At 60.1% G+C, this 12,394-nt stretch overlaps 5 protein-coding genes across 5 annotated transcripts; 3 read left to right on the forward strand and 2 right to left on the reverse strand.

The window, feature by feature from the left end:
• Positions 1–58: 58 nt before the first annotated feature.
• C7974DRAFT_400455 (uncharacterized protein) lies at positions 59–842 on the reverse strand. Its single transcript, XM_046142507.1, has 4 exons — positions 649–842; positions 523–595; positions 366–477; positions 59–310 (listed from the first exon to the last, which is right to left on the reverse strand). The coding sequence occupies exons 1-4, from the start codon at positions 684–686 to the stop codon at positions 180–182; spliced, it is 354 nt and encodes a 117-aa protein (XP_045993883.1). The 5' UTR covers positions 687–842; the 3' UTR covers positions 59–179.
• A 685-nt stretch (positions 843–1,527) lies between these two features.
• On the forward strand, positions 1,528–5,298 carry C7974DRAFT_33116 (uncharacterized protein). The gene is made up of 2 exons (XM_046139094.1): positions 1,528–2,201; positions 2,256–5,298. Exons 1-2 carry the CDS (start codon positions 1,691–1,693, stop codon positions 4,937–4,939), a joined length of 3,195 nt encoding a protein of 1,064 aa, XP_045993884.1. The 5' UTR covers positions 1,528–1,690; the 3' UTR covers positions 4,940–5,298.
• A 359-nt stretch (positions 5,299–5,657) lies between these two features.
• C7974DRAFT_465264 (Bromodomain-containing protein) lies at positions 5,658–8,470 on the reverse strand (the record flags this gene model as incomplete). Its single annotated transcript, XM_046146292.1, has 2 exons — positions 5,658–8,097; positions 8,466–8,470. The coding sequence occupies 2 exons, from the start codon at positions 8,468–8,470 to the stop codon at positions 5,658–5,660; spliced, it is 2,445 nt and encodes an 814-aa protein (XP_045993885.1).
• A 20-nt stretch (positions 8,471–8,490) lies between these two features.
• On the forward strand, positions 8,491–9,893 carry C7974DRAFT_426869 (uncharacterized protein). The gene is made up of 4 exons (XM_046144537.1): positions 8,491–8,853; positions 8,901–8,990; positions 9,036–9,228; positions 9,277–9,893. Exons 1-4 carry the CDS (start codon positions 8,774–8,776, stop codon positions 9,463–9,465), a joined length of 552 nt encoding a protein of 183 aa, XP_045993886.1. The 5' UTR covers positions 8,491–8,773; the 3' UTR covers positions 9,466–9,893.
• Positions 9,894–10,052: 159 nt separating this feature from the next.
• Positions 10,053–12,049, forward strand: C7974DRAFT_426870 (uncharacterized protein; the record flags this gene model as incomplete). The annotated part of the gene is made up of 3 exons (XM_046144538.1): positions 10,053–10,687; positions 11,483–11,706; positions 11,760–12,049. 3 exons carry the CDS (start codon positions 10,053–10,055, stop codon positions 11,990–11,992), a joined length of 1,092 nt encoding a protein of 363 aa, XP_045993887.1. The 3' UTR covers positions 11,993–12,049.
• Between the last annotated feature and the right edge of the window lie 345 nt (positions 12,050–12,394).

Raw genomic sequence — 12,394 nt, forward strand, 5'->3', positions numbered from 1 at the left:
GAGTAGAGTTCACAGACTGGAGACGGCAGACCTTCCAGCTATTCAGTAGGGAACGATGCCATGTAAATGCTCTTGATCCATTTCAAAGCAAAGCGAAGATTTGGTTATTCTCATAGTCATACAGATGCAATATACACATGAAGAAAGAAACGTCGGCAATAGCAAGATCAGAAACGTGCTTATTGCGAAGCATTCCTGATATCCTGCTGGAGTTTCCTGCTGTCGGCAGCATACGCATCGCGCTCTTCCCTCAAGCGCTGCTGCTCTGCGGCTGATTTCTTTGCATCGCTCTCCTTCTGTGCAATCCAGACTGATGGCGTCAGTTCACACGCTCATCGATGGATAACCTGGTATCCGGCACTTACTTGGCTTGTCTGACTTGGATAGGTCCTTGAGCTGGGTCACAAACCCATCAAAGTCCTTCTGGCGCTGTTCCCTGTTTGCAAGCGCCTTCTTCTGGAGCTCAGGGCTGTAGGCCTGAGGGCGTTAGAAGCGTCGTAATGCACGTGGCGACCTGCTTACCTTGAATATCTCTTCCTCGGTCGGCGTCACCCACATGACCAAAGCTGGACCGCCGATGCAAAGCACTGCGCCTCTATGACATGTCAGCGAGCGAATCGGGGTGACCGAGAGGAAACAGGTACGCACGCCGAGATGGCCTTGATGTATGTCCTCATAGCAGCCATGGTTGCGGTTATTGCGAGCTATTATCAGCACAGCCGGTTTAAGAGCGTGTTCAATATTGATGCGTCAGAGGAATGGTAGCTTGCGAGGGCTCGATGTCAAGGTTATCGTTGTTGATGCCCTAGCCTTCGAGAACTCGATGATCCATTTCATCGGCTTGGAAGAGTTAGCTGTGGCACTGTGGCGCAGCACCGCCACGCTTATCAGAAGCATTGCCGTTGGAGCGTGCTGCCCGCCCCACCCGCACGCTTGTACCCCTGCTGCATGAGACCATGAGCGTTACGGGGCCTGAGGATGGATCCGAAGCGGATCAGCATTCGCGGTCTCAGGGCCTCGCACCATATCATTGGCACATCTCTCATGGTCTGTGTTTGCAGCCGCCAGGCGAGCGTCATAGTGTAACGCGTGCATGGGGAAGACGAGGCATAGCCAGGAGGTCACTTGAACATTGGATCGTATAAACAACGTATTCCTTTAAGGCGGTCCACATTCCTCATTTATATTCTCCTCGCCTGCCAGCGCTGAGGTTGCACCGGGCTTGATGATTGTGGGGTTTTTGGTCCCAGGGCACCCACGGTAGCGAGATTGACTGTCCTTCCACTTGCTTCAAGGCGCGGACGCATCCACCTCGCGTCTCAAGCACAGCCGTGGTCTGAAACTGCGCCGGAGAGCACAGCATTGAGGCCTTGCCACGCTGTTCGCTGTCAGCAAACACATGCAATTTGACCTGCAGAATCCACCCAGCAGAAAGCTTCCGGCTGCCGTTCTCCAGCGACTTTAAATTGAAGACCCCTGTCCAGTACCGCGCAACCTTGCTGGCAACGCCGACACCCGGCCCAGAGCTCCGCAGTCTGTTGTTTCGGTCTCGACGAGAGACACGTCCAAGCTCTGATTTAAAGGCTGCGAGTCCCGCCGCTGAGGGGCGCGATCCGCACTACTCCACGATAGAACGCGCCCGGTGCGCGCGCTTTGCTGAACCCGATCTACGATAAGCACCTGCGTTGCCATGGCCTACCAGCACCAGTACGACAGCCGCGCGCAGCCGCGACAGCAGCAACCGCAATCTTACGACCGGGGATATGCGCCGCAGGGACAGCCGCAGGGACAGCCGCAATATGCCGGCTACGACAATCAGTACGACCAGCAACACTACGACTATGGCTACGATCAGCACGGATACGACCCGCACGGATACGAGCAGCACGGACACGAGCAGCACGGCTGGGACGACGGCTACTACAACGACCCGCAGGCCGGCTACGGTAATGTACAGCAGCAGCAGCAACGGTACAACGACGGCGGCGCATACGGGAGGCCGCAGCAGCAGCAGCAGCCACAGCCACAGGGACGCCGTCCACCACCACAGCAGGCGCAATATGCGCCGGACGCCGGTCGCGGCGCGCAGCAGTCCCGTCGACCACGGCAAGAGCAGGGGCAGGACCCGCGGCGGCCAACGGGTCGCGGCAATGCGCCTCCGCCAGCTCCGCTGCAGGGTCGCGGAGCACTGAGGCCACCAGGTAAGCTGCCTCGAGCCTTGTGGACACTACCAGCAGGCTAACCGCTGCATGTAGGCTTGGATCGCTCGCTCCTACAGCAGAAGTCTCCCAAAGCCATTCCACAGGATAACCCATTCCCCACCTTTCCCGTGCAACACCCAGGGCAGGCGCCCAAGAAAGACAGCCTGGACCAGGCCATGTCCAATATGGACATCAGTGGTGGCCGGCCGGCTGAGAGGCAGCGGCGACCCTCGGCGCGAGGCATGCACCCAGATGGCCGCGGTCCGGGAAGAAGTGCGCCGAATGTCAGAGCAGACTCGGGCCAGTTCGAAGGGAATGCGCAAGGACAGCGTCGGCCACCGCCTAACAACATGCCTCCTGGACAGCGACCGCCGCCCATAGAAATGGGGGGTGGGAGAGGTCCACCTCAGCGGCAACAAGATCCAATGTCACCTTCGCAGCAGATGTTCGGGCCTGGCACGCAGCGGGCAGCGACCATGCCCCATCGCACAGACATGAACCAGCAGCAGTGGGCTGACCCCGGTGCCCTTGACAGCTACCACGGCCCTGAATCACCATCGTACATCCCCCCTGGGCCACAGCCTGGTGGCAACAGGCACAACGGACCTCCTCGACTACCACAACAGCAGCCGCCGATGCCGCGGGTGCAGACTACTCAGCAGCCGCAGCGTGTCACACCGAATCAGCTATTGCCGTCACCAGACGATCACAACCCTACCCTTGGCAATTTCTATGACGACTACTATCAACAGGGCAACGGCCGGACAAGCATAGCTGAAACAATAGATATGCCGGACTTCGATGCAATACCAGAGACAAGTCGTGGACACCGGCGAGGTGACTCGATAGACAACCACCTAGCGCCAAACAACTTGGGTGGCCAGCGACAGGCAGTCCGCCCAGTGAATGGTGTTCCCCAGCCGAGTAACTTCCAGCAACATTCACTGCGCAGTAGATCGCAACCTGACCTGAATGCGCAATACAATGGCGCATACGAGATGGCTGCAGACGCGCCTCCTATGCCACTGCCCGTGAGGGCGAATACTGGCTTTGCAGAGCCTACCGGACTGCCGAATGGACCCCGAGGACGAGGGCCGCCTCCACGCAGCATGACCACTGACCCCGGCATGCAACGAGGACCGCCTGGCCTGGGCTATGGTGGAGGGCAACAACCGAACTTCGATCCGCGATACGGGAGGAATCCACCGCCTGTTCAACGAGGTTACTCAGACGACTCCGCCTATTCAGAGCCACCACCGAATACGATGAGGAACGTCTCCTCACCGATGCCAGGACCGCCTATGGTGCGACCTGGGACAGCTGCACCTGCACCTGGGCGTACACCGAGCGACCCTCTTGGCCGACGGCCAGGAACAACCCAGCCACAGACGAATCCAGATGCTCTGCCTGCACACCCAGTCCCTGTCAGGGCTGGGCTCGTACAGCAGCAGCAGCCGCAGCGTCAGCCAACCAATGCGCAGAGACCGCCTCCCGTTCGACAGTACAACAGCGACCAGTCGCGCATCAGCCTCGAAAGTCAGCACTCTATTGCACAGCAATCTGCGGGTCAACGACGTAGCTCGGTACCGCATCCTGTCACATTTGACGAACTCAACCGCCTCCGCAGAACTTGGAAAGACAAACCCACAGATGATGCTACAGGTCTGTTACTCGCGAAAAAGCTGGTGGAGGCTGCAAGCGTGCTAGCAGACGAGAATGGCACCGCAGACAAGCGTACACGCGACAAGAACAAGGAGAAGTTCGTGCTCGAGGCCCACAAGATCGTCAAGAAGCTTGCTCAACATCAGTACGGCGATGCTATGTTCTACCTTGCGGACTGCTACGGCCAGGGGCAACTTGGGCTGCAGGTCGACACCAAAGAAGCCTTCACGCTGTACCAGGGCGCTGCAAAAGCAGGCCACGCTGCAAGCGCGTACCGCACAGCCGTCTGCTGCGAAATGGGCCACGAAGAAGGCGGCGGCACAAAGCGCGACCCGCTGAAAGCCGTGCAATGGTACCGGCGCTCCGCGGCCCTGGGCGACACCCCCGCGCTCTACAAAATGGGCATGATCCTGCTCAAGGGCCTGCTCGGGCAGCCCAAAAACCAAGGCGAAGCCATCAACATGCTCCAGCGCGCCGCCAACCAAGCCGACCGCGACAACCCGCACGCCCTCCACGAACTCGCCCTCATCTACGAACAGCCCGCGTCCGGCAACGAGCGCCTGATCCCCGACGAAGCCTACGCGCTGCAGCTCTTCATGCAGGCCGCCGACCTCGGCTACAAATTCTCCCAGTTCCGCCTCGGCCAGGCGTTCGAGTACGGGCTGCTCGGCTGCCCCGTCGACCCGCGCAAGAGCATCGCCTGGTACACCAAGGCCGCCGCGCAGGAGGAGCACCAGTCCGAGCTCGCCCTGTCGGGTTGGTACCTCACGGGTATCGACGCCGTGCTGCAGCAGTCCGACACAGAGGCGTATCTGTGGGCGCGCAAGGCCGCGTGCGCCGAGCCGCCGCTGCCCAAGGCGCTGTTCGCCATGGGCTACTTCACCGAGGTTGGCATCGGGTGTCCGAAGAGTTTGGAGGAGGCGAAGCGCTGGTACGGGCGCGCTGCTGGTGAGTCCCAATTAACTATCCCACTCTTGTGTGTAGTACCTGCTAACCCGTGTCCCCAGCATACAAGTTCCCCAAAGCGCAGGAGCGCCTCGAGGAACTCAAGCGCGGCGGGTCAAAGGCCCAGATGAAGCGCGAAAGGCACAGTCGCAGTAACCAGAAGCAGCAGGAGGAGAACTGTAGTGTGATGTGAGCGGAAGCGAACTGCAGGGCGGAAGCGAACTGCAGGGCGGAAGCGAACTGCAGGGCGGAACGGAGCTGCAGGGTGATGTAAGCGAGAAGAAGAGAGGGAGAGAGGGAGCGCAGGAGGGAGCGGTATACCCGGTGTACATGGGCCATACACGGCGCAGGATGGTCTTGGGCTTGGGCTCGGTGCTGTAATAACACGGACGCGTGCTGTAGTAATCCAGACGTATGCTCTGGGGGTTGGATACCCGCGTCAATGGAAACACGTACTTACTAGCTACACACCGTAGACATCAAACCTGGGCCTTTTCTCCGTTGTGGCAGCTTGTCAGGCGCGAGACGGGGAGTGAGGTGCCGTGTGATGAGTGGCGTGCGATATCGATCACTGGCTTGGGTGAGCACTGTGGGTGGTATGTGGGAAATGCCCGGGTGCGGTGGGGGTGTGAAGTGGTTTTGATTACTGTCGTGTCTATACTCGAGACGCAAGCCAACTCCGCATTTGCACAAGCTCTGGCGCGGGCATGGCGATGAGCGACTATGCAGCGAAGATAGCCAAAGCAGCATGCCAGTGAGCACCCACACTCACTCGCAGCAAATCCGTGAATCGTCATCTCATTAACCCGCTAACCGCCTCCCTTCCCGTCTCCGGCAGACCACAAAACCCTACACCTTCCGCCGCTTACTCCCCACCTCCTCCTCGCCGTCCACCGGCGTCCCCTCCCCGCCATCGCGCCCGCCCCCGCGCCCATGCACGTTGCGCCAGGTACTCACGCTGCGCTGCACGGACTCGAACATCTCGCTCGCGTCCTCGACGACACCTGCATCGCCCGGGTTGAACATCATCGCGTTCACAAACATGCGCATGAGTTCTTTCTCGAGCTGAGCGGGGTTGACAATGGCGCGGGGCGGGACGAGGTCCGGGGCGAGGGGGAGCTCGACGGTGGCGCCGGGCCCGCCGGGGCTGCCGAGCGGGGTGTCGGAGGCGCTGGCGGTGACGTGTTTGGCGCCTGTGGAGAGGGCTTTTTTGATTGTGGAGAGGTCGGTGGGGCGCTTGATCAGGTCGTAGTAGCCCTCTGCGTCTTTGAGCTTGACGGCGTGGGCGAAGATGGAGGCGTGTTTGTGCGAGGTGATCTCGTCGAGGATGGTCTGGCAGATGCGGTGGAAGTTGCGGTAGGCGACGACGGTACGGTTCGGGCTGGGGGTGCCGGGGTCGTCGGACTCGGCGAGGGAGGCTTCGCGGGCGGTGCGTTTGCGACGTGCGGAGTGGGTGGTTGCAGGGGCGGCGCCGCGGCGCCGTGTGGTCATTTGCGAGGGCGTGTTGATGGGCTCCTCGTCCATGCCGTCGGTCAGGGAGCCTCGGCGCTCGGTCTTGATTTTGTGGCCGGCTTGGGAGTCGGTGTCGGCTATTGTCTCTGTGTGAGATAGGACGGATCGACTCCTGCTGCGACCTCGAACCGAGCCGCCTGCTCGCGAAGAAGCGACGCTGCCGGGTCTCCCGCGCTTTGCAGTTGCTGTGCGTCGTGACCGGCCTTGCCGCGTTGCAGAGTCAGGCGCCGGTACTTCCAATGAACCAGTCGGTAGTGGTGTTTCTGGTTGCACGTCCACGTCCAGCGCGGTCTTCTCCTCTGTCTTTTCTGTCTCCTTCTCCTTCGCCTTGCCTCTTCCTCGCGGTTTCCGTTGCACTTTGGTCTTGGTCGGGCTTGGTTTCGAGGCGGGCATCGGCGGAACGTCGTCAAGAGGCTCCGGCACAGGACGTGGTGTTCCGGCTGCGACCGCAGGAGTGGCGAGAAGGCGTGGCTTCCAAAGACTCTTCGCTGACTGCGGCGTGCTCAAGGCGCTCTGCGGCGATCGGTTGCTGAGAGGAGTTGAGAGCGGCTGTCGAGCTTGAGTGACGAGCGGATGCGTGGGCGCACCAGGTTTGGCGCCAGGGGTGTGCTGATGCTGAGAGGCCGACCGCTTGTTGATGGGCGTGGAGACCTGTGGATACTGCGGCGTCGACGGGGGAGGGTGGTGGACGCGGGAGGGATCCTGAGGCGAGACCTGGAACGGTGGCAGCATGAAGCCGGCCTGGGGCGGGGGTGGCTGGCTTGCGTGCTGTGGAGGGGCAGGATGTGGGAAGAAGCCCTTCTGCTGCGGCGGGTGCACGCTCGGCGAATGCGGCCCTGGCACTGGCTGGGCAAAGCGCTGGCTGGGAGAGAACGGCGGGGGACCTGGCGGGCCATACGGGGGCACGCCGTTGGCTCCATAGGGCTGTATCTGGGGCTGGTACTGCGGGCCTACGGGCGACTGGGGGTGTGGACGCGCATGGGTCTGCTGCGGGCTGGGCTGCAGCGGCTGCTGGCCGGGCGGGAAGGGCGAGAGCGCAGGGTACGGCGGGCCGTTGTACGCGGCGTTTGGCGGGGGCGGCTGGAAGGGCGGCGGGGCCTGGCTCGGCGGACCGGGCGACGCAGCAATGGGCTGGGCTGCACGCGGCGTCGGGCGGTCCTTCTTCTTCCGGGGCGACGTCTTGGGCACGGCTGGCGACGGGGCGTCCTGGCCGTCAGGACCCTTCGCGGGCGCGGACGCGGGCAACGGGCTCTGGGCGACGCGGGGCGACTTCTTGGGCACGCTGGGGCTGCGCTCCGACGGCTGTGCGCGGGCGCGGTCGCGCAGCTGCTCGTCCCAGTCGCCGCGCTCAATGTCCCCGACCTCGCGCTGCAGACGCTCGAAGCGGGCCTCCTCGGCGCGGATCTGGTCGACGAGCTCGCGGCGGTAGGTGGCGTACAGCTTCTCGACCAGGCGCGGCATCAGGTGCTTGTACTGCAGCGACTCCTGCACGCTGGGCAGCACGGGCGCGGCGGCCTTGCGCTTGCGCGGGTTGTCGCCATGCGGACTGTCGGGCGGCGGCTCCAGCTCGAGCTCGATCTCGCGGCGCAGGCGCTCCAGGTAGAAGCTGCGCAGGGCGTCGGGGCTCAGGCGGCCGCGCTGGAAGAACTTGTGGGCGGTGACGTCCGGGTTGGCCTGCAGCAGCTCCGACGTGCGGCTGAAGGCGGCCGGGGTCACGCCATAGTTCTTGAGGCACTGGAACACGAGCAGCGACTCGAGCGTGGTGTAGGCCGAGACGCTGGCCGGCATGCCCCGCGACTGGTGCACGGCGGGGGCGCGCGGCGAGCGGGCGGGCGGAATGGGAGCCAGCGCGGCGGCGGGGCGGAAGAGGCGTCACGTGCGCGATGGGTGGTGGTGAGGGCGACGGCGATGGCGGTGCGGCGGCGACTGTGAGGTGTTGGCTTTGCGTGGTGTTGGCTGTGCGTGCAGTGGCCGCTAGCGGGTCTGCCAATCGGCGTGCAGACGCGTCGAGCGTGAGGCGGGACTGAGAAGCGCTCGATTAAGCGGAATGGGTGCTAGCACAACGCATTGCCGTTGCGGACCGCTGCAAGCCCCATCCCTCCGCATCACAAGCGCAATAATGCTCTCACCGTGTCGCGCGCCGACGCCATGCTCCTGCCATCTCCCGGTGGTTGCTCCCCAGCTCCACTGCGGCGATCAGTGCGGAGCAGCGCGCTTTGGCCGCCCCCTTTCGCACGTTACTTCGTAATCACCAGCCCGTTTCCGTTCCATGACAGGACGCCTCTTCATGCCCTGCTGCTGTCCCACCCTTTGAAACATCCCACAGCCCTCAGCCCGCTTGCAAACATATAACCCGCTGCTCGACGCCGTCCTGTTTGTCTCTCATCCGTGCCTCCGCCATCGCCCGCGCCGCCTCACTTCCCAATCCGCCCAAGCCCGCTCCACGTCTCACCATGCAGAACCAGGCCTCCGTGCAGCGCCAGACCGCGCAGGACCCTGACGCCGGCTGGAAGCCCAGCAACCGCCCTCAGTCGTAGGATCCCCCGCTAGCGCTGCCCCCGCCCGTTCTGACACCTGCAGCACCGTGGCCCTCAACTTCATGGACGAGCTCGACACGCTGTTCAACCTCGACAACAGCCTCGACACCCTGGACAAGACCATCCACGAGAAGCATGTTGCCGCCCCTGCCGCCCAACGCCCCGCTAACCGTCGCAGGAAGCAGGCCGTCAACACACAAGCACAGGAGCTCGAGGCCCTGCAGAGGCGGCTGCGCGAGGCCGAGGAGCGCCTCAGCCAAGCAACCGGCTCGCCGCTCAAGCCAAAAGACTCGCAGCCTGCCACGGCTGCTGCAAACAGCCCGCTGGCCGCCAGACACCCGCAGACCATGGACATCCCGGGTATGCTACCCGTGACACCCCCCCCCCCCCCCCCCCCGCTGTCACGCTAACTGCTGCAGAGCGACCGCACTCGGCCCACTCGCGCGCCAGCGTCACCGCCTAGACGGCCGCCGCCTTGTAGTGTAGTCCGACATACCCCAGACGCGCGCAGCGGCAAAGAGAGCCAGTCTGACCGGACGCCGTATCATTTTAATCAACGAAGACACATTTCTGGAGAGACGCCCATTTTTGCACTTGCTTTTTGTTAGGCCCATTGTTGGCCCACTGTTGTCCCATTGTTGGCCCATTGTTGGCCCGTCGTTGGCCCATTGTTGGCTCGTTTAAGGAGCCCGTATCTGTAGGCGCGGCATAGCGTAGAAGAATCCACTGAACCGCCTCATTTCGTGTGCATGTTGTGCTACCATCAACACGCCACAAGTGCCTGTCTCTCAGATTGCAAGATAAATGGCGGACTACATAAGGACATGAGCCAGATATTCTACTACGCGACAGTAGGTAACGTAGAGAGAACACACAAAAACCCTATAGAGTACTTTCTTGCCTACAACATAGACGATGCTTAACTAAATCTTAGCTTTAGGTATTACGATAGCTACGATTTCTGTATCGAAGTTGGCCAGCTTGAAGGTCGCTTGTCCGCCATTGCTTTTGTGAAACTTGAGAGCCTGTCAAGCAGAGACGTAGCTGCCTTATTTTGATGAACCTACAGCCCACCATCACCTGTTAGACATAGCGTGCCTTCCTTGGGGTTACACAACTCAACAAGAATAAGTACTTACCTCGAGACCGTGGTGCTGTCAGCTGCTCTCACCAGCACTGAACAGACACCGCTGCAATGCCATCCCTCACTTCGATCCCAGTCGAGCTCGTTTGTCAGATCCTACATCACCTCGAGCCCATCCACCGACTTGACGAAGGCACTCTCCTTGAGGAGGATGAGGAGGATGAGGAGGATGAGGAGGATGAGGAGAGTGAGGAGGATGAGGAGAGTGAGGAGGATGAGGATGAGGAGGATGATGAAGATGATGAAGATGATGAAGATGATGAAGATGATGAAGATGATGAAGATGATGAAGATGATGAAGATGATGAAGATGATGAAGATGATGAAGATGATGAAGATGATGAGGATGAGGAGTACGAGGAGCATAAGAAGCATAGATGGGACTTCCGACACTGGCTTCGCACCATTGCCTTTGTCGCACGAACATGCCGCTTTCTACATGATATCGCTGTGCCGCTACTGTACCATGGGTATGAAGCTTCAATCCACCGTCCAATCATCCCTCTCATCGATCCTGTAAACGCCGATCATGCTCTCCAACGCTTGAAGCATGTTGTCATCTACGCAACAGACATCACTCGCGACGAAACCAAGTATCTCCCTACAAAAGAGCGACTAGAAGAGTACCGTGCCTGGAGTGAGGCCAATGCATCGAGCTTTTTTGAGCAATTAAGAAGTAGAGAGATGTATGCAGGAGAAGTTGAGCTCTGGCGATTGCTTTCTCGAGCACCGAACTTGGAATCGCTGAGGGCGAATCTGACCATGGAGGAACTTCGGAATCGTCGCTGGGACGGCGGTCCACCTTTATGGCTGGTTCCCATTGTCGTGGCAGCTCAAAACGTCCCGACCAGCCCACATTACAACGGCTGGTTTCGGCAACTGCGTTCTTTGGACCTCGCTCTGACTGGTCGGTGGGGTCCATACCTGATCCACCTCTTCTCCCTACCAGGCCTTCGCTCCGTGTGCCTGTGGGGCGTGGGAAGACATTCGCGTCAAGATTGGACGCGTACTTTGATCTGGCCAGAAGCGAAAGCGACGTCTGGTGTACGGCAACTCCGCCTTCCGTTCCTCAATGTTCCTGCCCATATCGTTCGCAAGATGATCGACTGTTGCAAAGCCCTCGAATCCTTCACTTGTACCCACTCATACAGTGAAGAGCTTATACATAACGGGCAGGAGAGAACATTGTATAGTGCTATCTTGGACGGTTTACCGCAACACGGGGAAACACTGATATATCTAAACCTCAATCCTCTGAGCAGATTTCTGACACAGCGGGCCTGGGAGTATGAACGTGTTGAAGGATTCCAAACACTCGTCGCTCTGAAATCCCTCCACGTCCCTTGGCATGTTCTGATGGGGTCTCGAGCAAGCTTACAAACGAGCGAGGGCGACTGGGAACCTGCAGGTGATTGGCAATACTCTGCAATGCGCAGCATATTGCCCTAAAATATTGTTCATCTGACCATCAGCATGAGCAGCAAAAGTATGTCTAGCTACGACGGTGTCGAGAAAGCCTTGTGCGGTACGCTGCCCGCAGAGAAAACGGAAGACGACGTGCTTCTACTGGAAAGCATCGACTTCGATTGGACTGGCGTGCCTGTCCACGAGGTTTCGTCCCTGCACCTTTGGCGAGTCCAAAATGCCTTTCAGAAGCTTGGCCGCAACTTCGTCTACGAGATTCACCTCGCCTATGGTGCCCTTGGTAAGTGAACGGGCGCCACGGAACCCAGAGGTTATCCACTGACATGTGAACAGGCTATGGTGAGGAGCGTGAGAAAAAAAGCATACTCAAAGAGCTGATCCTACTCTTGGCCACAGCGGGCCCTCCAGGAGTGCAGATGGCGTCGCGAATCGGGTTCCTTGGTGAGCCAAAGGGACTCGCATTGCCAATGAAAGTGGTGGATGCCCTCGGTCTTGGAGAGGAATGGTTCGACACAGAAGAGGCCAACGAGATCTTATTTGGTGAGGACGTCGATCGCAGCTACTAAGTGCAAGCCGGATATCCTGGCAATGGTGAAGGAAAGAATCATCAAGCTCAAAGCTGAACTTGGCGAATCATATTCGCTGTTGTCTGTATCCAAATACTCGACGACAACCATGTCTCCAATACATCTCCACCGCAACGCCGTCTCCTGCAGGTACACATTACCCAACCGCTCGACTTACCTATTGCGACGTGCCCGTCCACAAGGATGTAGTCCGGCACTCAGCTCGTCGGCACATGCAATCAGAGTAGCAGCCACCAGGCCGTCGAGCGCGTACAGTCCAGCAGCCAGACCGTGCCTGATCCAGGGTCCTGGAGCCATGTGGGTGTCGTGGGGCGCACGTGATGTACTACATATGTAGGGCTGGCGCTTACAGGACTGCGGTCTCGAAAGCGGTCGCTGGGC

The sequence above is a fragment of the Boeremia exigua genome (assembly GCF_020726555.1).
Source record: "Boeremia exigua strain MPI-SDFR-AT-0100 chromosome Unknown C7974scaffold_10, whole genome shotgun sequence".
In the NCBI taxonomy this organism is placed as follows: Eukaryota; Fungi; Ascomycota; class Dothideomycetes; order Pleosporales; family Didymellaceae; genus Boeremia; species Boeremia exigua.